This window comes from Falco cherrug, chromosome 1 (assembly GCF_023634085.1).
Source record: "Falco cherrug isolate bFalChe1 chromosome 1, bFalChe1.pri, whole genome shotgun sequence".
In the NCBI taxonomy this organism is placed as follows: domain Eukaryota; kingdom Metazoa; phylum Chordata; class Aves; order Falconiformes; family Falconidae; genus Falco; species Falco cherrug.
In genome coordinates, this window is record NC_073697.1 from 124,080,310 (window position 1) to 124,107,581 (window position 27,272).

Genomic DNA, 27,272 nt, shown 5'->3' on the forward strand with positions numbered 1-27,272 from the left:
CTCCGGAGCCCCTCGGGACTGGAGCACACGTGGGATGGAAACGGCTCCTCCAACTCCCACCCCAGCTTCAGCGTATTGTGATTTGCAATTTGACTTTTAGAAATCTTTGTGATAACGTGGGCGTTCAGATTAGAGTTGCTGTTGAACACAAATGAAAGAAAAGCAGTTCTAATGCCTTTCCCTCTGTTGATACATGTTCTCTAGAAAACAAAATTTGTGAAAAATATTATATAGATAACATCTGTATTTCAAAATCTATGAAAATGCTTGCTGGTTACTCAAGTTTTTACTCTCCATTAGAAATTTCAATTTATATTGATAATAATAATATAATTTTAATTATATTGGATAATAAGCAAGCCACTCGGAGTTCTCGTTAAAGGGCTGGTCCAAGCGTGAGTGCTCACACATGAGTGCATTGGGCAGAGCAGCGAGGGGTCACCCAAACATTGAATCCCTGCTCAACATGACCGCCTTGTTCCTTTTTGTAGGTGTTCCAGACACCTACCGAAGGTGACACGAGCTGTCGCAAGCTCAGGGACTTGAGGTAACCAGGTTCAAGAGGAACTTCTGCGTCTACAGCAGAAAAACTGGGGGACAAACGGCAGTGCCCAAGCAACGGGTGATGAGAAGCAGACAGAAAACGAGCAGCTCTCTGAAGGTGTTGGACCAGCTCTTTAACACCGCGTTCTGGTGTGAACAGCCCTGACCGTCACAGCTGCGCCAGCAACGGGACCTCCCGGTACAATTCACATTTTACCAAGGAAACCAGAAATGCTGGGGAGCATCAACCCACGGGACCCTCCTGCCTGTTTCTGGCTCGGCTCAGCCCTGCCCCCGTACCGCTCCTCTTCCTTCCCAAACCTGTGCGCTTGTATTTCTCCCAGTATTTTCCTTTTTCACAAGCCTCCATTTCGCTTCACATTCTTAAAACACCTGTAACGCTGCTCTCGGCAGACTGACTTACTGGAGAGTCCCTTCAAAATTCAAAATCTGAGCCTCAGTCATCTGTTGAATTTATTATCTTCTACAGCACGATACTCGAGTCTCCTAACCTATGGCAGGCTAATAATATTCAGAAAGACATAAATAGTCATGGTTACTGCACTAGTCCACATGCTCTACAGTGAATACCATAATTTTTGAAGTATATAATATACAAAGAAGAAAATGAACTCCCGGACATGGTTGATAACATATTTGACACAGAACGGTTTCAAAATTTTACTCCTAAAATGTTTTAAAAATTTTGAGTTCTGTTTATTTAGGCAACAATCTGAGTTCTTGTTGGTGGGTCAATGCCCCTCGTTAGCCGTGGGATTCCCCGTGCCTCAGAATTGTTTGGGTCGCCCACGAAAGCCTGCTCACTTCTCCCCGGGGAGATGCTCCTTGCTGGGAGCTGGGGCTGCAAAAGGACCACGACTGGGCAAAAGCCAAACCTTCCGCAGCGCTGCTGGCACTGGCGCGTCCTAGGCACCAAAGGGATGGCTGAGGGCACCGCGGGGCACCCACGGCTGCCGTTCATCACCCAGCCGTGTTTGACTCCCAAACCGTCCCACTCCACCACAGGTCACCCCCGTCAGTCAGACCCATCCACTTGGCTACCAATTTGCAGGACTGGATCTTTCTACCAATCTTTGGCACAGGTTCCATGGTTTATTGTCATAAAAGATGACTAAAAGCAGATTGCCCACCTCCCCCCCACCCCCCACCCCCGCCAGTTACAGATTCTAGTATAAATGTAAGTCTTTTATGGCAAATATCTTACTTTTTGAATATGTTTACATGCTGGAAAAATTGTAATCAGTCTGCATGCAGCAACAGAGACATCATGCTTCTGCTATCGTCATGCACATCTGACAGACAAAAAGTGCCTATGGCTGCTAACAGTAACAAGGCAGAAGGAAAAAAGAAAAGGAAAAAGCACTGAGTACTATTTTACATGCTGTAACAAAAGCAAAATATGCACAAAAAATATTTACTGATATTTGGATTAATATCTTCTGGTAAGTTGTAAGAGGAAATATCAAAATTTTTTTTTATCTAAGTGATAGGAGAGGAGAAGATTGCATTAATTACAGTGTTCATCATTGCAAATAAAGTCTATTTCCTTCTCTGTAAGTAATAAGCAGACGTGAAATGAAAGCCTAATTGAACCTCGTATAAAACCTGCAGGTAGTAATTATTGTTTAAAAGTATATCTACTTTTAAAAAAAGAGATTATACCCTAAGCCATTAACAATATCCAAAACCTAAAGTAAAAATCAAAACAACAGCAATAAAACATTTAGCTAAATCTAAATGATGTCATTCAGAACAAGAACTTTCACAAATAAAGCACAATTTGTTTTATAAAATTTTTATAATACTCCTTATGCTTGATATGATTATGTCGATAATATAGATCTGCTTATTATTAACCCTTATTATTAAGAGTTATTACTAAACATGCAAAATTCATTGCATGAAGCGTATGTAAAATGTATTAAATTCCATTCTATCAATAAAACAATTTTTAGGTGCTGCTTCTTTCAGGCTTGATTATTCTACAGCCCAAAGTTTTCTGAATTAAACCTGATTATTTTAAGACTAAATCTCACTTGATTTTCATGAGTTATTCTGGAGAAATCAGGAAGTCACTCGGGGCTGCATTTTTTGTTAATTTAGTATACATAATGCTTTCTTCAGTTTCCTGCCCTATACCGCGGACCATAAATAAACACATGTAAATAACATTTAAAGGATTACAGTTTGTCTGACATTCCAGGTTAACAAATTTCATAGTAAAATACTGGTATTAGAACTGGTTAAGAGTAAACTTGAGAAGCGGTGTAAATTAAATTAACTGAACAAACAATGGCACCCTGGATCACAGAATAATCTCATGGAGATTAAAATTCACAAAAATATTATTAAAATTATTACTATTATTATTACTATTATTATTATTATTATTAAAGACAACATTTCACCCTTGAGTTTATCACATGCTACTCAGCAAAGATCCTAAAGATCTGGCCACTGCTGAAGTGTGTTTAAACTTGGTGCTGATACAGGATCGCCTGACGAAGCCTCAGGGTCTAATTTGATTTCATCCCCCCCTCCCACCATGTTTCTGCCACATTTGCAAAGCAACTACTTTCCACATTTTTTTTGCAATGCCTCTCCTGCCCGGTGCCGCCGCCGTTCCAGTCTCTTTGCGCTGGTCTCCCTGAAGTCACCCACCGGGAAGGGCAGGGAGCAGCGGTCCCTCGAGGCCGAGTGCTCCATCTCCCAGCATCCACACGGACGGGCCAAACATCTGAGCCGGTTCTGTTTTCAGACCATGTGTCAGACTATTTCTAACCCAGCAGAGCGGAAAAGGGAGCACAAGGACAGTGGGAAGTTAAAAAAATATATAACGTACCAAACCTGGGGAAGTTTAGACAAGTCAGGGGTGACTTCTAGAGGAATAAGTGGGCACTGGACATTAATTTATCTCCCATTAAGACAACATCGCTGTTGCAAAGCCAAAACCCTGACTAAGTGGCCCTTCCCCATCTTACACTTTCTAACCCTACAGTTTCCAGGCCCAAATGGAATCAACAAGGCAAAAGCCTAAAAATTGTAGGGTTAAAGGACAGTTCCCCACTGCAGGATTTGTTCCTGTTCTGCTTTTTCATGCTACATTTTGTAAAAGGGGGTGTACGAACTGGGGGTTGACGTAAGAGAACCCTTCAAAATCTGTTTGGTCTATGTTAGCAATGACCAGCTGATCCGGAGGTGTTAAGACCGGCTGTCCTCGTGTAAAGAATTTATCGAAGTTTTCGGCACCCTTGCCACACTGCAAGAAAAAAAAAGGAAAAACAGAAAAAAGGCTGAAAAAAGTCAGCAAGACATCAGCAGTTCTAGCTTTTTGCAGATTTTTCAGGACACATGCAAGACTTTCCCTAATTTCTTATGAGTAGTTAAGAAAAAATTTCCTTTTTAGCTATTTTAAGAGAAAATCTCAAGCAAACAGAGGATTTTTAATAGATGAATTCTGAGGAAAAACAGTCAGAAGAGTTTCCATCCATCAGCATAAGGTGATGAGGTAGAGAGGCCTAAGTATTTAGACTTACTGGGACACAGAAGGAAAATTAAAGTATTTTTACGGACATGTACTGGCAAGAGATACTTTAGCTGTCGTCATTTCATTCTTCCCAAAACCTTTACGATGTAAATTAAATTTTCGTGTTAAGTCTGTTTCCTTCACAATCTGCAGAAAGCTTAACGTAATTCATTTAGATGATTTGATTCTTCATTGCAGAGCCTATAAACTCTCGTAGATTCATAAATGACAGCGGAGCTTTAGTCCTGGGGACTGCACGAGGGAGCTGGGGCAGGGGGTGCAGCCTGGGAACAGGTCCTCATCACAAAACACGTTATCACAGGTTTCCTTTTTTTTTTTTTTTTTTTTTTTTTACCTAAGAGGAGAGCCACGTGCTCTCACAAAGCCCAGCCGAGGCGGGGGTTATATGTAGCTACACGCTGAACACAACTCATTCAGAATGGAAAACAAAAGAAAGCAGGTTTGCAGAAAGGATAGTTTTGAGTAATGCAGAAAACACTTGAAAGGCAGGGAAGTATGATTAGAGGCAAGTTAAAAAGGTGGAAGGTGGGACCAGAACAAAATTAGCTTGGGCACAAGAAAAAATGCAATCTGAAGAAAACTAGGCATTGAAGATTGTGGAGAGGTCTAAAGGAAACTGGTAAATCTGCTTATCCCCAAACTATCCACTATAACAGATCTTCGAACAACGTGGCTGTATAACAAAGGCGCTGACTGTTTCTTCTCGTTGTCCCTGATCCTGTGCTCTGTCCGTCCCTACAATGCAGCTACACGTGGATTACATCACACTAGTATCTTCAGACTTAGAGGATAACTTGGAAAGGGTGTAATATGGCACGTACGATAGACCAATATTAAACATCGATTTTCCTGAACTAACACAACACGAAGCAAGCTGTGCGTTTATAGGAAAAACCAGCTGAAGAGGGACCCGTTAAGGGAACCCGCGGGTGAGATATTTGGCTGCCTCGAAAACAGCTCAGTCACCGTTTCCAATCTTCTTGCAAAGCACCTGGCACGTCCTGGACTGGGACACACCATCCAATCTGAGCTGCAAAGGACTTTTGCTGCCTTGGGCACACGTTGGTTTATATTTCAGATGAAAAATGCACGCTCAGGTACTGGACCGCACTGGACACTTGTTCAGCCTTGGGAGAACACAAGCAGAGGAACACTGCAACGGGTTAAGGGCTAAGGCAGTCTGCTTTTCCACCTGGGGTTCTGCACTCACCGAATACCGTGGTGCCCGGTGAAGCCAATGCATTTTGGTACAGAATCTTTGGAGAACAAGAATGGATAGAGCTGAACTTTGACAAGGGGGAAACTCTGCATCATTGGGATGAAAGTCGATGTGTCTCCAAATTAACAGTCAAATTTATTTAGAGGCAGTACAGTCAACTCAGAGCAGCAACAAAAGGGCTATTTATACAGAAAGATCTTACTAAAAAGATGTTCTATAGATATGCATCATCCTTCCACAAAACTATGCTCTTTTTTCTTTTTTCTTTTTTCCCCTCTTCTTTTTCAGCAAATGGAAGATATTCAAATAAGCTGTACATTGAAGCCAAAGTCCCTGACTCCATTAGGTCTCTCGCTATTGTTTGTACTAGTAGAGGTCAAGAAATAACTCATGCAAAATTCTGGTATTTTTTGTGTGCGAATATAATCATTTATCAATAAATTTGCATCTACAGTTATGTATTTATCTTCGCATGAAAGAGCAGAATTGCTATTGTGAGTGTTAATGCAGTATTAAAGCAGAACTGAAAATACAGGACTCCCAGAACTCCTAAACTTACAAATAGGAATAAACCATCCTTCTTGCCAAATAATCAATTTATGCCTATAGACTGTGAAATGTTGGTCTGGAAGGGAACACATTCCTTAAACTGACCAGCTGCTGACCCAAAATCTGCAGCTCCATGTTCAAGTGAGAACCATGCCTGTGTGCAAAAGCAGCAGGATTATTCCTGCAGCACTGCATTTTCTAGGGAAGATGCACCTACAAATGTTTTCTGAAAAAAACCCACTCCAAACAAAGCCTATAAATACATCCATATCTTCAAACAGATTAAAGGTTGTGTGTTTTTTCTTTTTTAGAATCAATACCCATCCCTGGAGGTGTTTAAAAGATGTGTAGATGTGGTGCCTGGGGACACGGCTCAGTAGTGGACTTGGCAGTGCTGGGTTAACGGTTGGACTTGATGATCTTAAAGGTCTTTTCCAACCTAAACGATTCTATGATTCTAATATAAATAGAATCAGAAATCAAAATAAATGAGTTATACTGAGGGTATGTAAATATCAGGCTTGGATTTTAAATTATTTTTGTCTGGGAAAGTTATGCTCCATGTGAATAAAACTTGGTGTATTTTAATAGCAGCCTATATAAACAAAACAGGTCATGATAACCATGGAGATAGAGCACAGCTGCTCTAAACCGGAGCCAGGATCTGCCGTGAAACGTGCTGGGATGGAACCAGACCGTATTTTAGTACCTTCATTTTGGTGTTACTTTTAACTTCAAGGAGAGACTAAGCAATCGGTTTCTGAGCTAATAAAACTCCCAGATGTGAAGGCAGACTTGCTTTATGATCAGCTTTAAATTTGCCTCAAGGAGCATGCAATGCAAACCTCCCACAAGATGTGCTTTAACAAGGTGCAGGGCGCCGTCGGCCGGACCGCTCCGGGGTCAGCAGCACCAGGCATGTCTCTTCCTTACTTACACCCTTCCCTGCGTGCAAAATCCGCGCCATATGGACAGGGTATCTTCCCTAGCATCCTTTCAGCCTGCAGCTCTCCTCCCGATGATGCGAAAGAGTCATTTGTATGCAAAAAGAGAGGAATATACACTGCCACTGGATAGTGGCCTCCCTCTGTTCATTCGTCTGTGATACCACGCTAGCGTGCCTGTATTGGTAAATAAATCAGTGTACAGACCAAGGACCCAATACCCGCAGTGCTACAGCCAGCTCACACCTCAGCTGAAACAAGGAAAGTGTTAGAGAAGAAAGATTCAACGTTAGGACATAACAATTTACAGCTGTTCCTGAAAACGTGTATTCTGGTGTGCAAACATCTTTCTTTGCCTGTCAATCAAGCAAAGCACATGCTGAAAGAAATTCTGTATCAACAAATGCGGCTCTTCAAATTCTATGATGCACACGATTCTCACGGTAAGGACATCTTTCAGTTGTTCAGATTTCTGAAATATTCCTACAGATACATGTGTGCAAACCATAACAAACATCAAAAATCAACCAGGGATTATTCTTGCAAACTCAGCAGTTGTCACTCTAGGATGGGGAATACAAGCCCCCTGTGCTGTGTAGCCCACTGTGGAGCAAATATTAATACCAGTAATTCAGATACCTTTAATCATGGATTTTAGATGTTGTTCGGAGGAGACAGTTGGGAACTGCATTTATTACAGGTCTCAAGTGGCCGATGTGATTATGGCAATTTTCCCTGTTCTCAACTTCTCACGCAGTGCATGACCATCCAGTCAGGACTCCAAGCACTGAGCGACTTTTTTTGCAAGGAACAAAGTACACTGAGTTATGCCACAAGGTGCCAAAACATTAGCAGAGTTAGAGACTGCTCTGCCATCATCAAATTGCCTTATTTTAGAAGTGTCCCAGATTTGCAGCACCATCAAGCCAGCATTAATCTCACCCCACAAGCAGGCATGCCTGCCGACACATTTAGCGAGGGAAGTACTTGGCATCGCACTCACCACTTTAGGTTTGAAAGGTGGCTGAATCTCTCTGTTTTCCAGTTTTTCCCAGTCAATTCTCCTGAAGAAAGCGTGCTCCCTGATGTCTCTCTCACCTTCAAGGCCACAGCCAAGGCGTTTTGCGGGATGTTTAGTCATTAGCTATTAGGAAGAGAACAACAAATGGTTAAATTTAACACTGGAATGAAAGCAAGACAGACTTTCCCCAGATTGCAATGCTCTGGCTCCTCTCCTGAAGACGCAAGTTGCTAATAAAATTGCTCTGAAAAGCTAAGATTCATTTTTTGAAGATTAGTTTTCTTGTTTGGTCACTGGAGATGGCATGTCAGCAGCAAAACTAAGGGTTGCACTTGAGAACGTTTTCCCATTCGGCAGAGGTGGCCGCTGGAGGTGGGGGGGCAGGCGAGGCCCAGGGCACGCTGCCATCCTATTCGTTCACAACTCCTGAGTTTTGCCTTTGGTCTTTCAGTTCAGTCTTATAAATCTCCAGAACAGCTTCTGCCCTATCTCAACGATCAATGAAATTTAATAAATTCCAATATACTAAAGCTGTACAAAGTACACACACCACCCCCCCCCCCCCCCCCCCCCATTTTTCTGGACTTGTTTAAGACATCTCATTACAGACCCTACAATTTCTTGGCACCCAGCTGAAAATATCTAATCTGTGTTTCCTCCCTTGCATCCTTAATGACATCTTGGTCAATACCATACCCAGTTGCATAGATTAAGCACACTTGGGGATAAAAAACCCACCCCAAACCCACCAGCATCACACACTTGGAAACAGTAACATGCTCCCTAATTAACAAGTTCCTCAAAATGTTTTCAATTGATATGTACGTAAGGAATTGAGCAATGTAGCCTTTAACCCTCAGTTCCAGTATTGTGCGGACTTTTTAAAGCTCTTTTACAAATGATATATGATTAATGTACTGCTGGGAGTGATACCTCAACGCAGCTTTTTAAAACCTCAGCTGTACCACTTTAGTCTCCCTCCAAATGTTGAGTTGATCAGATTCCAAATTCGAACCTAAAATAAAAGCGGCTCTAAGCAGGCTCTGGGAAGTCAGCTGTGCACCGGCCTAGAACCACATTCTTCAAGCTTGACAGCGGCTTTCTCATTTTTGTTACCTTCTCTAAACCCCTTGCTTTACCAGCAGGTGAGATAAGAAAAGGGCAATAATGATTCCAGCAGTTTTAATTCTTTCCAAAGCTACCGCATTTAACAAACCCAACCGACTCTGCATCCGTGGGAGACATCAAGCAGCCAACTCCATTGCAAGAGCACGGTGAGCACGTATGTTCACCTTGCCCAATGGATCCCAAGGTCCAGAGGCTCTCTCATACTGACTTCTTAGCTCAGGTGTTTAATTCCTTAGTTTAATAGAGGAATGAACATGTTATTATCACAGAGATGTGACCTTCAACCTAGCGGTGCAGTGCAGTTTTAGCTTTCTGACCTCCCTTTGCATAAGCACCTAGCAGAAGAGCAGCAAGCAGGAGAGCTGAAAACAGGATAATTAAATCAAGTTCAAACTGTGCTGTTTGAATGTATGTTTCTCACGACAAGGCATCAATCTGCATGTACTTTACAAGAATATATCCTGTTCAGTTGCTGTTGGCCAGCACATCTACACTGGGACAGGCTCCAAAACTAGTGGTCTTTCCTTTTACCTTGTTGTTCTAAATGGCTTTTCTTTTCCTTGCTGATTTTTCCTTAAGGGATTAATATCCAGCTCATGTACAATCCTTCATAAATGGTTGAAAAGGAAAGGAAGAAAGTAAATACCAAATTAACTGACACTAAGTGCAGCGATATTTTATCAGTGTAAGTAAGACATCAAATAACGCTTTATAGACGGCGGTTTGGAAAATCTGCAGACTGACAGTGCTCTAGGGAATCACACGGAGTCGAAGTAAAGTCAAATGAATTCTCTTTTCCTGAGATAATGCCCTGAAGTCAAATCTATTCTTTTCTTAAAAAAAAAAAAAAAACAAAACCAAAACCAACCCAAAAAAACCAACTTAGACTCTCAGATCAATTTTAGGCCAGACAGGTTACCACAGGGTCAGGATTTCCCCGCGGTTTCCTTGCATTTTCGCTGAAGATTTTCACATAAGCTCATCTTTACCTACATTTAAAAATGATTCTTTTTAACTCTTTTGCTCTGCTGCTGTCATGAAGCATACTGGGCTGAGGATTTGCTGGAGTATCTGGTATCCATCCAAGCTGAGAAATCTCCTCACCCTGCAAAATTGGGACTCTGCTGCCAAGGGCTGAGAGGCAAGGCGGGTAGAGGTATTGCACACCATTACCCTGTTTATAAATCCTGCTTTGGATTTGGCAGCTACTGATTCTGACATTTGTTCTTACCAGAAAACAAGCTGCCCCAGTGGGAAAAGTTGAATACTTACCAGTGACACCAAGTGAGGAGCACTTCGTGACAACACAGCTTAGCACTGCCTGACACAAGTCGCACTTCAAAATACTACAGTGCCACATCAAAGCCAGACAAATGTAGTTATTCACCAGGATTGCCAAAAAGGAACTTAATGATAAAGAAGCATCTATCTCACCCCCTTGCAGATGGAGACAGCTTCTTTGGACAGTGATTTTGGATAGGAAACATTATGCTCCATTATGGACTGGAAAAGTTCATCTTCATCTTCTCCATCAAACGGAGGCTGTTGAAAATAAATCACAGGTAAGTTACTTATTGTTTTGGTTTGGTTTTAAAAATTCTCTGGTTTTTATGAAATGGCATGACAATATTATGGCCACACTGGGTCAGGGAAAGGTGGATCCAGCCCAGCAACCTGCCTGCAATCACTCATAGATGTCCAAAGGGATTGGTACACAGCAGCAGCCCTTGCCCAGGAACACAGCAGCCTCCCAGGCACCTCAGCCTGGGGATCTTCTGACCCAGAAGTTTAGCGTTTAACAGTCTCAGGTAGAAATCGAGGATAAATGTTCATTTCTGCCCTCAGCATGGCAGCCAGGTTAATGAAATAAATGCAGGATTATCTTTTGATCATCTTTAATCAGCTTTTAAAGCCAGCGTATACCAGACAGACAAAATACTTTCAAGGGTGAAGTCTGGAGACTGTAACTTTCAATTACCGTGTGCTAAGGTATATCCATTCCTCACTTAATTCCAGTTAAACTCCAGTTTGTTTTATAAAACATGGCTGTACGCTCTGCTTCTGTAAAGGGGAGACAATCACAAAAAACGGCTGCATTTTATTTTTAAATGTACGTGATGGAAAAGTGCCTGTGGGTGAGTCCCCAGGACACGGGCACTGTGCAAGGCTCAGCTAATGGTAAATCTCATTTTCGCAAAGGCATTCAGATGCCTAATATTTGCAATGCAGACTGCAAATGTTAACAACTGCAAGTGCTACACTTTAAAAACTTTTAAAACGTCACCTGGAATTTAGTAGAGAAACTATTTAAGGCATTTGTTAAAAATGTATCTTTTAAGCTTAGGAAATGTATGCCTTTCAGCCAACGTTCATTGGAAGCCGACTGCAGAATTCTTTTCCAACACAAGACTAATAGAATTCCTTACAGGTGGTAGTTATCTGCCATTTACTGCAGAACAGGGTTGCTTTTCTACTTGAGTGACTTAGAGAGCAGCATCTCATTAGCTGTGCAGAATAAGGGGTCTGTAACGGAGCATATTTCAAGTGGCAAGCCCTGTACTTTACCCCCTAGGACAAACCACACAAAAACTGTATTCTTGTGACTTAACTGCAATGCGGGGCATATACACACTCTTATTATGTTTCCCTCCGGTTTCAAACTACTAAATGGTATTTCTGCCATTTGACATGCATTTTCTGGCTCAAGTGTCTCCCATTCAATTTTGAGGTGGCTGTTTATAACATTATTACAGTACAAAGAAGCCATATTCAAAGGCAGTGCTTGATTATGTGGGCGCAATATAAAGACCTTCAAGCCTAAATACATTCTCAGTCGAGTCACTCAAGTGTACAAGGAGATAATAGCAGTACGAAAGGCCCCACTCTTGTCTTCTAATGGCCTAACCCTTCAGGAAGCCTTGAAACAGAGCGTTGTGTGGCGAGGCGGGAGGAGGTCACAGCGCACACGGGAGGGTGGCTCTTACCTGGCCAGCTAACATCTCATAGAGCAGCACTCCGTACGCCCACCAATCCACAGACTTCCCGTAGGGCTGGTAAGCAATAATCTGTACAATCACGAAAAAAAACAAACAAAAAAACCCACCCCTATGTTAACTGACACCTGGTGACATATTAGATAAATAGCGATATACAGAGATGAACTTATTTCCTTGAAAAAGCCCAGAAAGCCAATCCCGTAATCCTCACTCCCGTTAATCACTGGTTTTAGCGGGAGTTGTGTTGTTTTGCAAATGTTAGTCTAAATCTGCCTGCATCTTTTGGTGCTCTGATATCTTGGGAAATGCGGCTCTTAGGAGACCTTGGGATGCACGTTTGAAGGCAAAGGAGGAGGTACTGCAGCACAGTGTAGGAGACAAGGCAAAAATGTTATCCCTCCATTCCTGTCGAAGCTTGAAATCATGACACTCACTTAACTTACAGACTATCAATAATTAAGCTTTTCATTTCAATATTTATATTTTTGTTCCACTGTAAAAGGAATGAAAATTTAAGAAAAGGGCAAACCGCTGAAAAGCTCGGTTCTGTTTTTCTAAGTTGCATGATGAAGATACTCCATATGAAGCTAGATACCAGTGACACCAAAAAGAAAGGGGTTTCTGCTGCTCATCCCAGTGGAAATGTCAAGTAGTTTGCATCCTCTGGGTTGGCATCTGACTCACATAGAAACACAAATTGAGGGCTGACACAACGGAAGGCTGCAAGTGCCAACAGCACACAGGTCCCCTCGTGCGTCATTTTCTTTAATTGAGGCCTCTTCAGAGATCAGTGTTAATTTATTTAAGAGATGCATTTGGGCATGCTATAGAGGAGTTCTGAAGTGCAGACGTTCTCCTCTCGGATCTCTCGCTAAAGAGCTGGGAAGGGATGTTCTGAGGCGTGAGGGGATGCAGGTGGTCCCAGCCACTGCCCATCTACCTTGGGGACGGCAGTGTCAGAGCCTCCAGCCCCAGCGCCACCGCTCCACTGAACAAGCAGAGAACCGAGGCAGGCATTACTCGAGATGGGCTTGCAATTCTTTTCTTCTCTGCATGTGTTTTTATTCTTTGTGAAACACATTGCTAAGACAAGTACACATCACATATCCTAGATTTTTTAGTTGCCTGAAAGAGAAGTTCAGCAGTTTCTCAGAAAAACTGTGAGTCACCACTCAATAAAGCAGGACAGCCTGGCTACTAAACAAAATTATCGTCTCTGTGTGAATATATGTTCTTCCCTGGGATAACAGCAGCGCATGAATTAAAAATTACTGCAATGTTTCTATGCAACGGATTTCAAAATCAATCCCACTTTGAAATACATTGCCCAACCAGAGGTAATAAGATTCTCAGCTGGAAGGTCCTGCATAAAGGCAATCTTTATGTGTTGCCTTTTAGTAGCAATATGGGCTTTAAAAGACGTATTTGGGACATTCGTTTCATATTATAGTAGTTGATGTATTTGGTTACTTCCTCTCTAATTTCTACCACCAGTAAGTTCCCAGAGGGCCACTGGAATTGATGTTGCTTCTTGGAAGACCAAACACTTCCAAAATTTTATCCAGAAAAAATACCGGTGTTTACACACAGAAAATGATAAAACCTCACCATCCTCAACCCTGCCCTGACAATCTCTCCTTGCCTTATAGAAAAAAGTATTTTTTTTAAATCAATAAAAAGGGGTACTTTTCAGCTCACTAATATATAAGGGCAGAACGTTTTGTACAGTAACTGCGCTTCATGTAGGTGATTTTGGTAGGAACAGTTTATTTCAATTAGCAAATGAGAAAACGATGGATCTGTAGCAGTGGGAGAGAAAATGCTGCTGTGTTGTCATGGTTCTCAGCCTGGCAGTCAGGTCTGTCCAGGAGGCCACAGGCTGCTCCTTTTCCTACTGTGAAAGCCTTTGATGGGATTATTGAGGAGAGGAAATCTTTGAAATATGGCGAGGCAATGTCATCAAATGAAAGATGTAACGAAGCACGGACTCAATGACGCTGTTTGTTTATCCAGCAAGAGGTGAGTCAAGATTTGGTTGTTCTCTAAATAGCATTCTCATCAGCAAATGTAATCTGCCGCAATTAAATCTGCCTTTGTGAGAGAATATCAGGCAGAATCATCAAGAGAGACAGAATTAACATGAAAAAAGCTCCTGCATTTAATCTAACATATGGTCAAAGTCACTAAAATTTTTGTCCTATTTGATGCCACATGTCAACATCAGCAGAAGCACCCGATGAACAGGCCAGTGCCCCCTCTGAGCTGGCACACACCTCCCTTGCCCGAACCGGTTACATGATGAAAGAGAGGGACTCGAGAAATAAATACAGACATCAAGACTGGAAAGGTCCCACGGCAGAAAAATCCCACTGAAAATGCAATGAAAACACTTGTTTCCTTGAACCTACCACAAAGTAGGAAAAGGTGGCACTGGTCTGCTGCTGGACACTGGAAGGTTTTTTTCATTTAATCTTAATTAAATGCACCCAATTTGAATCACCAGCTTAATCCTGATAAGGATATGATACAAATGAAACACAAAAAAAGCAATATGTCATGTTCTTTCACCAACTGCATGTCATGTACGGAAACTGGTGGTTATACTCATCATATTGGGAGCTATTCAAGGCATTAATTGGACAATGTAAACGAGAGGAAAGATGGCTCACTTCAAGGAAGGAATTACACGTGGGAGGAAGCAGATGAGTTTTCAATATACAGTCAAACATGCATTGGTACAAAGTCAGCAAGTTCTCAATGCTGTATTTTCAGTAGCTCCCTCCTCCTCCTCATGTATTACCTACAGCTGCTGTGCTCAAAGCCATCCCTGGCTGTCTCACAGCAGCTGCCAAAATAATCCCATCCACACGTACATATTCTGGTACCTTTTAGAACAAAGAGGGCTGTATTCACCGGCCCTCCTGCTTCCCCGCAGTGTGCACAGCAGATCCACAGAGCGGCGAGGGAGCTCATGTGCCTGGAAATGAAGACCTGGACCTCCTCCAGCTACGATCTCTGCTTCCTACTGGCCAGGGAGGAGCGGAAAGTTGCTAGGACCCTTCCCTTCCCCTCAATTCCCCATCATTAATTTAAATGATTGCCTTTTTAATCTCCTTTTGCATTTCAAACGTCTCATTTTACCTATCTATTACTCTATTTTAAGAGCTCTGCATTTTCAGCTCTGCCTTTTCAGGTTCTGTGGATTTGAGAGCTCAGGAAGAACTTCTCTCACCAAGCCAAATTGGCAGAGGAATGCTGATTACTGCTTTTTCCCTTCCTTTCTTCTCCAACCCACCCACCCCCACCCCACTCCACCTCCCCCCCACCTTTTGCCTTCAAGGAAGGCACAGTTAAGACCAGGACACTGAGATTAATACCAGCAATTTGTAGGAATGTTTAGATCATTGCAGCTGGTAGCCAGTTGGGATGCAAAGATTATATCCCAGGGGCAAGAGAAAGTTTTTCGTGAGCGTATCTTATGTCTACTGGAAAAGTTAAAACTCAGTTATTAAAAGAAATAAATATTACTATCACAGGAAACAGTCAAATACACACTTTCCAAACCTTTGTAATACCTATTAGCCTCCATAACCTTGGCCAGCGCAAGGTTGGAACTTAAGGTTTTGAGGCTATTAGATGGAGGAGAAGGGAAATGGAGTTTCTAATTTAAATTCTTCTCAAAATGAACATCGGTGCTCTAGCTGCTGCAGGGATGCTGATGGTGGGGTTCAGGACCGCACCAGGGGCAGCTGTGCTGGCAGAATCCCTCCCTGCTAATCCTCTTGACATCCATCTCCTCCTGTCTCTCTTGACTGGTCAAGGAAATACAAAGTATTAATTGATTTCACAGCTATTTTAACACTCTGACCATAAATATTTAAGTTCAGCACATCAATAAAAATTCTTTACCGGATAACCACTTCCTGCCTGACAGAAGTGATCAGACCTGGGATTCTACCAGTTTAACCTCTGTGCATTTCTCAGATTGCACAGGATAAGAATATTAATTTCAGTGCATTATACACCTAAGTAAAAACAAATGCTTAAAATAATAAAAAAGCATTATTTTATAGTACACCAAAGTGTGCAGGTCTGCTTTGCTGAATGCAGCACCACATTCCCCTGCTTTTCTGCCTGGAGACCATACGTGTGAAGCCAGTCGAGATGCCCCTGTTCGGTCCTTCCAGCCGTGTTCTCTCTGCCTGTGGGTCGCTCGTGTCGAGGCACCGTGGGCTCCTGCACTACAGTCACGACGTTATTTTCCCAGAAGTGATGAAAAGAGCTCGTTTTCTGTCTGAGCACAGCACACTCGCAGGACTGCTCTACCCTAGGTACCTTCCACAGTTTATTTAGATTTAGCTCATTTATCGCCACCCAGCAGGGAATGGTACTGTGTACATGCATCCTCATTATAATCTATTATAAATTTATAAATTTTAGCCCACGGAAACGTGCTGAAATGCTCTTGCAAGGAAATCATGAACCTAACTTTGAAGTTTACCACAGACACAGTTAGCAATTTGTCAGTCACAATAAAGAGAACATCAGCCAACTAAAATAAATAAATAAATATCTGTTTGTGAGATAATAGAAAGACTAATTTCCTCCCAGTTACTGAATGTTTTGGTAAAAGGTTTATTTCTTTATATGAGATTTCCAAATAAAGTGAAATAAATCATGCCAGCACTGACCCATATTGAGCATTTTGGCACTGAAATCACATTCTTTGGTATTAACTGGCACAAGACTATTGCCACAGAAAGGACACTTTTTAATTTGTAATATTGGCTTCACTTATGTTTTGACAGAAGAAAATGAAATACTGCTCTGGTTGTTCCGATACCCTGCTGCAAGCAACAGCAATTTGTGGAAAAACAAGCTTTCATAATACACAATATTTCAATCTGAAAAGCACGAATTAGGAACTGGGAAAAAAAAACAAACTACTTTTCATTCCAATTTCACAGAGACGACAAAATTCACCTTAGACACTAATTTACTTGTCCATGTATAAATCACCCATATTCCAACAAACATTCAATTACAGCCAGAAACGTTCCAGCCAGAGCTGCCTCTTGCCCAGCACTCAGCGAAAAGCAGAGTGAAAAATCTTGGATCAGGATACAGCCTCTTGTACTGAATTTGCAGCCAAACAAATCAAGACTCCTGAAAGCTCAGTATGCACAAATACCAGATTTCAATACTCATATATTTGAATCAACTCCAAATCACCACATGTGCTCTTTTTTAGTGTTTTATACCTAAACTATTGAAATATAAATCATATCCAGACTAAAAATCTTAACTCTAAGCTTGCATTTATCACAGTGCTTTAAAGTAGAACAGTGTTTCTCATGATCAGATTTCCATTTTAGACCCTCTGCAGTTAGATTCATGTTTGTGTGTGATTTTCAGTGGCTCGGACGCAGCATAGGTGTCACCAGGTCACAGCAAAGCCTAGGCAAATTATGGATTTATGATGTCAGCTCCATTCAAGCCCTGATCTTACAGCTTTGTTCAGGCTTTCAATGACTGGAGCTTTCCTGAGATGAAGAACTCCCGACACCTGTGTACCATTTGTAGGACATGGCTTGGAAAAGACTACAATAGTTTTGCAGGGAGGTCAGCGAAAAGCTTCAAGACCTTGTGAGTCCCTTCCCAAAAATCAATGAGGGATCTGTGATTTCCTGAAAATGCCAAACAATCCTTTAAATCTATATATTTTGGCAGCTGTGTGAACCTAGGAAGAAATACATTAATGAAGCTATGTTTGCTCCCAATAAAATGTTTGCTGACCTCATTGACAACCTCAGCAACACCCATGAACTCTCTATGGCTTCACAAATTGAAGCACAAAGTTTAGCATAGTAACATTTCCAGGCTACAAATTTAAAACCATAAGGTGGTGATCCTGCTTTTCAGTCTTTTGCTAGTATGATCGAAATCGGAAGCAGAGATGACTTGAAAAGTTAGGTTTTCTATCAACTAGATATTTTGTCAAATAGTGAAGCCTTACTGATAATACCGTATGGATTCACCAAGTTATTCAAAATACCTGCAGGAGTATAAATGGTACCATCCACCGAGTATCCAGAGTTACAGCCATCCAGATCGGTGGTGTGAAATTTGTGTAGGGACAATTTTCATCTGAGAGACCGAAAGGTTCATGAAACGGTAGGGAGTTACCTCTGGTGCAATGTAGTCTGGAGTGCCACAGAAGGTCCTGGTTGTTACTCCATCTAACATGTGTTCTTTGCACATTCCAAAATCAGCAATTTTAATGTGTCCTTCTGAATCCAACATCACGTTATCTAATTTCAGATCTCTATGAAGAATCACAGTAATTTAATGTTAATGTTTAGGATCAACTAGGGCCAACTTAGCTACTTGTGAGGTCAGGTGAGGAATATCTGCAGCTGGGGGCGGAGGGGACAGGGGTGCACAGGGACAGCAGTCCACAGCCTGCAGGGAGCTGGGCACCTCACTGTGGACACGTAAGAATGACCACAAGTCCTGAAATGGGACAATTAATGGAGAAATAGTTGTACATGACCATGAACACACTCACACCGAGACTTCAGAACGTATACAAGTATTAAGCATCCCACAGGAATGCACAAGATAATGTTTTACATCGTCAAGAGTTTTCATTTGAGTTGGGCAGAGCACAGAAGTCGGGAAAGCTCACAACAAAAAGAACGCTACAGTGACTGCTTTTTAGAAAATGTTTTAAAAATGCCCTGAAACATTAAAGAAACCGATCCTTCTGGGATTTCAAAAACAGTTCAGAAATTACTTATGTCAGATTATACTCACCTATAAATAATCCCTCTGTTATGGAGAAAGAATAACCCAACTGAGATCTCAGCTGCATAGAACCTGTATGAAAAAAAAACCCAACAGATTTCTTACTGCCTCATGATTTCCTTCAGACAAAATATTTTGGAAATGCATCATGGTGAGGAATGATTGTATAATAGCATATTAAGTATATAATATATAGTGTGTGTATATGTATATTAAAGTATAAGAATATATATTACAGGCAGATTACATAAGACACCTTATGTCAACCGGACTTTAACATACACATTTTGAGTATTTGATGATAAAATAATGCAGAATTAAAAAAAAAAATAAATTGAAAATGTCTCCCTAGACCACAAAAAAATGGTGCAGCTGGGGCACAGCATTTTGCTGCACTGATCTAACTGCCGGCAAAGGTCATTATCTCTATTCACATATCAATGCTGAGTTCAGGATGCTGCTCAATTTACACTGCAATTCGCATGGTATGAAATAATTTGTAGAAATAGTATTCCTTTATACAGGCTGTTAATGGATGCATTACATACAGCTAATTAAAATTATTACCATATAAAATATAATTGCCGAATGTAGTTAAAAGATACATAATATCGATGGATGGTTGAATCCAGGTGCTGTGGAACTGTGCAAAATATAGGCAAGAGGATTATTTAAAGATGAGGTTAATTTTTTAGGCCAGCACAAGGGAGAGGAAGGCTCAGCTCTGACACTTGATCAGAGGTGTTTGGGAACGTGTGTGCTGGAAGATGCTCTACAGGCGTAAGCTGTCATAAAGCACCATAGTTTTCAATGGGTGTTGGCAAGTTACATTAGCTGGGAGTCAGGGATGATCTGCCACCATCTAGTTTATATTCAGCGAGTTGTTGAAATCTTGTTTTATATCTCAAATGCTTCTATTTAGAAAGCCTCTTATTCAAACAAGCCCTGATTACTTAAAACGAAATGAGAAATTATTTCAGCTGAATTCTTAGAACAGTTGGTCACACTTGATTTTAAAGTTTCGTTGGTAAATGATTTATGAAACACTAATAAATGATGACGAGATGTTATAAGCATGACTAAAATGTTACTGATGGATCTAGTCACATTTGAAGATGCTACAGTTCATTATCAGCTGCTCACTGATATGTCAGATGTACAATTACCTGAAAGGGACCATGTATATCAGCAACTTCTAATAATTTATTAACTCGTCACAAATAAAACTTCTATAAAAAACTAGGATCACAGAAATTCTTATAAGCTATGCACTGAATTTATCTCGTATAAACTGTAATTTATATTGCAATGCTGACCCTATTTGTATTGCCTTTCCCTGTAACATTAATTCAGACTGAAATGTTCTAACCACTTTTTTTTTTTTTATATTCAGTGCTAAAAACACCAGAATACCAAGTAACATCTTTAATTTCCTGTTGCCTTGTTTAAATTCTTGTCACTTTTAAAGCAGACATTGCATGCCTTTGTTTGTGCTGTGTTTTTGAACAAAAAGGCACAGCTACCTTTGGTCTATGTGTGCCACCAACATATTTGACATAAACTTCAGGTTTTGGGGGCCTTAGAAAAACACACTCAAAACCCACCAGCCTGGACTTCATACTGAACCTGGGAAGAAGACAGTAAAATTCAGATGATGACATGATTTAAATACATAAACACGAACACTCACACTGCTTGTGGCTCCTTAAATTTTCCTACTTGCTGAATGTGATACATGAGATCACCACCATTCACATACTCCATAACGAAATACAGGCGGTCCTAGGGTAAAGTATTAAAAATGCACATAAATACATTAGAGAAAATATTAGATATGCATTGATCAGCAAAAAAGTCACGAATATGTTATTATAAAGCTTTTAAGATTATTAGGACTGGTTGTACATTCTGGCAAAATTTATAGATCAGGAAATGGAAGTGGAATGTTTTGTAAAACGGGCAAGAGTAAATGACTGATGAGATCTGCCTACGTTTACTAATTTTAGTGATGTTATTTCATATATTATTTGTCTACAATGGTTCCCACAATTGTCCACATATAGTTCTGTCTGAAAAATCTATTTCTCTAAAAAAAAAAAAATTCTAAAAAGAAAATTGGAGATGGTTGAAAATTCTTGTTTTGAGACCATTTCTAATCCTCCCTAATAAATTTTCCTTTGGAAGATGGCAGGTATTAAATAAATATATTTTTTTATTATTATTAAAAGAAGGCAAGAAGAAAAACAATTGTAGGGTTTACAAAAGTATCTGGAACCTTTACATGTGACACTAAATTAACTTCTTGTAGGCACACATTTCAGCTAGCGGGAGATGGCAATACTGTTTTGGAGGGAGAGTTTTCCTGCACAGTGAGGGTATTTAAAGGCCAGATCCAGCTGTCTCAAAGCAAACGTGACCGTAACATATTTGAGTGCACTCAAAAGTAGTATTTTCCCACTCAGTGACCTTCAGACAATAAGACTTAAAAGAGTGGGTCTGTCTCCCAGTTTTTAGAGGACTAAGACTGGGCTTTTCCAAGTGACTTCAGTAAGAATACGTTGATTACACTCTACAGACACCTTTGACTTAGGGTGGAAGATTTTGACCACCTAACATTAACAATTCTGGTGGACAATATCATGGCAAGCTTACTACCTGCCATTACAACATGACCCAGACAGTGTACAAGATGCATTAAAAGTCTTCCTCCCCGTTATGGAAGAAATATTTTTGGCTTCCTCTGATTTTCCTTTAGATATTTTGGACAGAAACATTATCCTGAAGTATCTGTACAAAAGTTCCTACCCAATACTCTGATGAGAAAGAGACTCGTTACTAAGATGCTCTGGTTCAGTCTCTTTCCTTCAGCACTGATTGAAAGTCTCCAATCATCCAATAACTAAGATTTCAAACATTAACATACCTTTAAAATCTGTGATTTCCTAAGCTGGGCTCAACAGACCAGCCATGGGCAAAATGCTTAATTAGCCAGAACGGATTTATAAAATTTAGATTTTTATATGAATTGTCTTTATTGTAAAATCCATGGCAATAGCAGCCTGCATCTAAAAGCACTAACCAAAATTTAGTAATTTTTCCTATGGTCATACAGTCTATGCCTTTTCTTCTCTTTATACAATTTCTCATTTTTGTAGCTAATATTAATCCCACAGAATATTTCATAGCACCAAGCACAAACTACTCAATGCTTTGGAAAACATTAAGTAGATTAGGCAAAGGCAAAGCTGTTAATGATTTATCTGGGCCTTTATGCAGCTCCACTGCTTTTGTACATGATTAAAAAAATAAAAAGTTAATGTAAATACTAAAAACCCTCAATTTTTTTCTTTCATTCCCCTTAACTAGAAAATACTAGACATTTGTACTTTTAAGATTTTACATTTAAAACGTACTTGCTCAAAAGATAAGATTAAACAAAGTGTTTTTTTCATTTACTGATGAGACTAAGCTTTTTGGCTACTAATGAAGTTATCTAAAGATAAAGAATGAAAGGGAGCTAGAATACTATTTCTACTAGGACATCTCTTACCTTATTACAACCATCTTCATATTATAAGTAGAGGTAGGAAATACATTTTAGAAAGCAAAAATTACCAAATGTAATAGTTCCCAGATTCACATTTTCTTGTGATTAATTATGTCTGCAGATCTGTTGCATTCAGTCCATTTTCTGTCAGAGACTGGCAGACGTTAATTGGAGTTTGAAAATGCCTCTAACACCACAGGGAATGATGCTGTGAGATGCTAGAAGGGTGACGTGGCTTGTTTGTGGAATGTTGCGATGTTATTACTGCAAACTACCGGCTGCTTGGTTGTTCACTTCTTTTTAGATTAAAACCCATCAACAGTGTAAGAGGTAAAAGATATAGAATAGTCGAGTGGAAAACCAAGGTATGTCCTTTCATCGCTGCGTTAGGTAACAATCCAGCCCTGGGGCACAGTTCAAGGCCTTAGCTGTAAGACGGCTACCAGGCGAGGCAGGAAGGGCCTCAGTTTCTTGTGAATAAATACCTGTAGCCAGCTCGGGACACCTGGAGCCAGGCCGCTAGCCCCAGGGTGTATCCATGGCCGCTCGAAACCCAGGCCAGCTGCCTGCCACGCAGCTTTCCAGGCCATCCAAGCGACCGGCACGGTGCTGCCATCCCACAGGCTGTCCCTGGGAAAGGTTTTGCAACGTGATGGGGAAACGCCGCTTCACGTATTTATAAGAATTAAAAAAAACCCCTCAACGCTTTCCTCTGTGCCAAGGGGTGCCAGAAAACTAAATTAAGTTCATCAACATTGATTGAGGACTAATCACCTCACGATACAGTAACAGCCACTGAGACTTTTCATGTACTATCCTCAGATCCTTAAAAGCATTTAGGAATGTTTGGGGATCTGGGCTTAAGGCTCTGACGCAGCAAAGCACACGTTATTAAATTTATGAATTGTCACACTGCTCTGCTTGAATTAGTGTATGAAGAAAAATCTTTAAACCTAGGTTTTATATTAAAAATACTAGCGGTAATTACATGCGGTATCTCCTTCTTTACCATCTCCTATGCACAGAAGCTATGATATATACGTTGCATGATAATACATATCATGGAATGGATAAAATCCATGACCATATGGAAAACATCCAGGTGACAAGAAAGACAGAGCTCACGTACAACTGTTTGGAAACAAGAGTGAAGCTGTGTCAGGAATGGTGGTTTATCTTGCAATGCCAGGACTCGTTTTTCAACCATTGTACATTCAACATCATCATCCTGAATCACCACATCTTTTTTCAGTATTTTTATTGCATAGAGCTCCTCTGTCCCCTTCCTGTCTGCCAGCATCACCTGCGCAAAGAGAAACAACAGGGTGAAAATATTCCTAGCTGCCAAGGAGGGAAGGTGACTCATACGCCCGAAGATTTGTATAGATGGCAATCCAGCTTTTTTTTTTTTTTTATTGGTATAGACTAACTTGATCAAAACTCCAAAAATATCGTCATTACTCACCCACTGCAACGAGCTGTACCAGTCATTGCAGACAAAGCCTGTGCCAAACCCCTCTGGTTAATCACAGGCACGCTGCCAAAGGGTTGCTCAAATGTTAAGTCCTGGGGGACACTTCAGTAAAGGGTACTTGAGCACGTAAGTGGTTGTTCAAACAGACAGAAAAATAGCAACCCCTTCTTTCGACTAAGAGGTTTCAAATATACATATATATATGCTACTCCTAGTTTTTCCCTATATATTCAGCCCTACTGATGCTGGTGACTTCCAGAACTGGCAGAATGACCTAGGTAGTAAAGCCAGAAAAGTAGATTTCACTTCCTTGAAACTGCCGGGAAGTGAGGATCTAAAAGTCACCAACTGTTTCTTACATCCTGACCAACAGTCTGAGGGCTTTTAAAATTTTTTTTCAAGAAAAACTGCCAAATGTGACTGAAGCCTGCTAGTCCTTAGGGAATCACCCTACTCCATGTTGAGAAATCCTCCCTCCAAAATGCACAGCCTTTTGGCTCTGGAATTGGCTTCTTGGAGAATTAGTCATGCATTCTTCCTCAAGAAAAATAAAAGAAAAAAAAGAAAAAAAAAACCCAAACAAAAAAAAAACCAACGCGAGTGGAATAGTTATCAAGAATTCTTACCTTCCCAAAGCTCCCCTTTCCAAGAACCATGAGAAAGTTGAAATCTGTCAGCTTCACCCTGTCCAGATTGTTGGACGGCACACTTGAGTTCTTGTCTTCTGTTGGAGTAATGACTTTGTTACCAGCTGGCCCAAGTTTGGCTTTCTGAAGAACATACACACACGTACACACACAGAAATAGGAAAGTAAGAAGAGCAGCCTGTTTCCTTGCCAGAAGGGATCACTGGGTGGAGGTCACAATTGGAGATGACCCTATCTGAGGTGGCATTCCCAGGAGAAAGGCTGCACAGCAACATTTGCGCAGACACAACTTGGAAGACTCATTCCAACGATACTTTGACACTACTGAATTAAAGTGGAAAACTGTGTTCATGTATAACCAGATAAAAGCAGCTACACTTATCTGGTTAGAAGAGCAAAACCAAAGCAAAAATCAAAGCCAAAGGAAAAAAAAAATCACTTATTTTCATGCCAAAAGCAGGCTTATCTGGTGCTTTTGTTTTGAAATACAAAAAATGCTTTCCAAAAATACCATGCTAGATTCTACATAAGGTATTTTAGGACATAAACAGTCTCTTCAGTACATTCTCTTTTAAAATGTAATTTTTAAGTCACTGCATAGCAAGAGTTAGGAGATTTTTGACATGCATTAAGAAAAATAACCTACATTAAAAAAACCCAACAACACACCACATGAGAATTAATGCAGATGAACATGGCCACTTTCAAACTAGCAATACAATCAACTTTGATTTTCAATCAAGTGTTGATCTGGAAAAGGAAGGAAGGGAAATATTTCATACAAAAGCTCTGCCTTGGCAAGACAGTCTGGTTTGCAGAAGGTTGCAACAAAGTCTCAGTATTTCATATGAGACACCATGTAATTGCTCAAGTAAGTTGCACTTCAAATCTCAAAGTTAACAAGAGAGAAAAAAGTAAGACTCACCGAAAGATAATGCGGGCTACAACATAATATCCCTCTTTTTCTCAAAATAATCCCATATACCAGCAGAAGCAAAACCAAGAAGGTTTAATAATACTTTAGGATAGAACTGCTTTCCCCCCATCTATCCAGTGTCTTGGTCTCGTAAATAACCTCTAATATGGTTAATTTACTTTGTGCCATTGACATATGGTTGACATTTAAGGATAAATACTTTTCTCACTGCACCGCAAAAGGACAATGTTTGCGTATTAGAGCAGCCTGCCAGTACCTAAAGGGGCTGATGAGAAAGGGGCATGCAGCAACAGGACAAGGGGGAATGGTTTTAAGCTGAAAGAGGGGACATTTAGGTGAGATATTAGGAAGAAATTCTCCCCTGTGAGGGTGGCAGGACACCGGCACGGGGTGCCCAGAGCAGCTGTGGGTGCCCCATCCCTGGCAGTGTCCCAGGCCAGGCTGGACGGGGCTGGGGGTAACCTGGGCTGGTGGGAGGGGTCCCTGCCCAGGGCAGGGGGGTGGAACCAGATGATCTTTAAGGTCCCTTCCAACTCAAACCGTTCTGTGTTTCTACGGCATTATCACTGTTTTGCAGATAAAGAAAATTATAGAAGTTAAAGTTTATTCAAAGTCACACAATAAATCACCTCCAAAGCCTGGTCCCGCATACACCTTTGGCAGCTCATTGCAAACTGGAAGATAAAAACTTTCCCCTCCCCAGACAAGTTTAAAACTTGATGATTGAAAGGGGTGACTCAATTCATAGACTCCAGCCTTCTGCTACTGCAGGCAGTAATGTCAAGTAATCATCTGATAAAATAACCACACATCACTTGAAAAGCACATTCAGATTGGATGACTCTTCCTGCAACTTTAGAAATGCAGGAAGCCTCATACCTGCCACAGGGATATGAATTTGGGGAGTTTAGATATATTTTTTTTTGTGTGTGTATGTTTGGTTTGGATTGTAATACAGATTAAAACGTGGAATTTCTGCTATCGCTAATATTACTTCCTGGCATGAAAGCAGCACTTGGAGATGCTAAGCATGATCATGTGCTGTGCAAATGTTTAGGAAGAGCCAGTCCTGGGAGTCAGCCTAAAGTCCCTGATCCTGCAAGGGATGGTCCTGCAGCAGATCCGGCTGCTGGCACAAATCCAGGGTCTGCAATGGCCCTCTTTGTCGGGACAAAGCTCCTTTCAAGGCCACAATACAAGACTGAGCCATAAGCAGAACAAGTTAAAAAAGAAAAATCCTAATATCCTTTATTTGTAGGGGGTGAGTGGTTTAAAGGAGCAGCTTTGCTGGCCAGGTCTTTGTGATGCTCTCACATATGGGGTCTCAGATAACAGAACCTGCTTTTCTGATACAAGAAGGAATTTCAGTATCTGCCTTTTCACCCAGTAATGGAGATCGAAATCAGGCACTGAGTGGAAAACACTGGCTTTATTTCTTACACTTAAAACCCCCTGGGTAGGTTGTTGGCAGCCTGTTTGAAAAATGTATCACTCGAAACAACAAACTGCATTTTGTTCCAAGGCAGATTGTGTCTCTGGGTACAAACCTGCCGCTCGGGCAGGGGGTGCTTTCTGCCACCCCAGGCTCGGGGCTATCAGCAGATTTTCCACAAGAGAAGAGTGGCAGATCCGTCAGCAGGCTCCTGTGCCCTCTGCCGGCTCCCGGAGCCGAAAGCACCGCGCTCGCTGCGATCAAACACACGCGAGACAAAATTGTCAGCATCTGACGGCGGCGCCTTGAAATAATATCAGAGAACCAAGCCAAGGCCTCCCTGTGCCCTCCAAGAAAACCCTTGGATTCAAAGAGCAACAGAGACATGCTCCTTTTACTTCCATTTTCTATCTTTTTTGAATTAGATGTCACTCTCAGTTTGGTAATTTCTTTTTTCATA

General features: G+C 41.0%; 1 protein-coding gene across 1 annotated transcript in view; it reads right to left on the minus strand.

Annotated features, from left to right (window-relative positions):
• Positions 1 to 999: 999 nt before the first annotated feature.
• Positions 1,000 to 27,272, minus strand: part of PRKCA (protein kinase C alpha) — a 159,964-nt gene continuing 133,691 nt past the window's right edge. Inside the window, exons 9-17 of the mRNA XM_055727561.1 lie at positions 24,423 to 24,566; positions 23,452 to 23,625; positions 20,466 to 20,557; positions 18,785 to 18,847; positions 18,155 to 18,293; positions 11,957 to 12,037; positions 10,407 to 10,514; positions 7,827 to 7,967; positions 1,000 to 3,823 (exon numbers count right to left, since the gene is read on the minus strand). Of these exons, the coding sequence (XP_055583536.1) occupies positions 3,659 to 3,823; positions 7,827 to 7,967; positions 10,407 to 10,514; positions 11,957 to 12,037; positions 18,155 to 18,293; positions 18,785 to 18,847; positions 20,466 to 20,557; positions 23,452 to 23,625; positions 24,423 to 24,566 (1,107 nt within the window). The 3' untranslated portion in view covers positions 1,000 to 3,658. The remainder of the gene's footprint in view (positions 3,824 to 7,826; positions 7,968 to 10,406; positions 10,515 to 11,956; positions 12,038 to 18,154; positions 18,294 to 18,784; positions 18,848 to 20,465; positions 20,558 to 23,451; positions 23,626 to 24,422; positions 24,567 to 27,272) is intronic.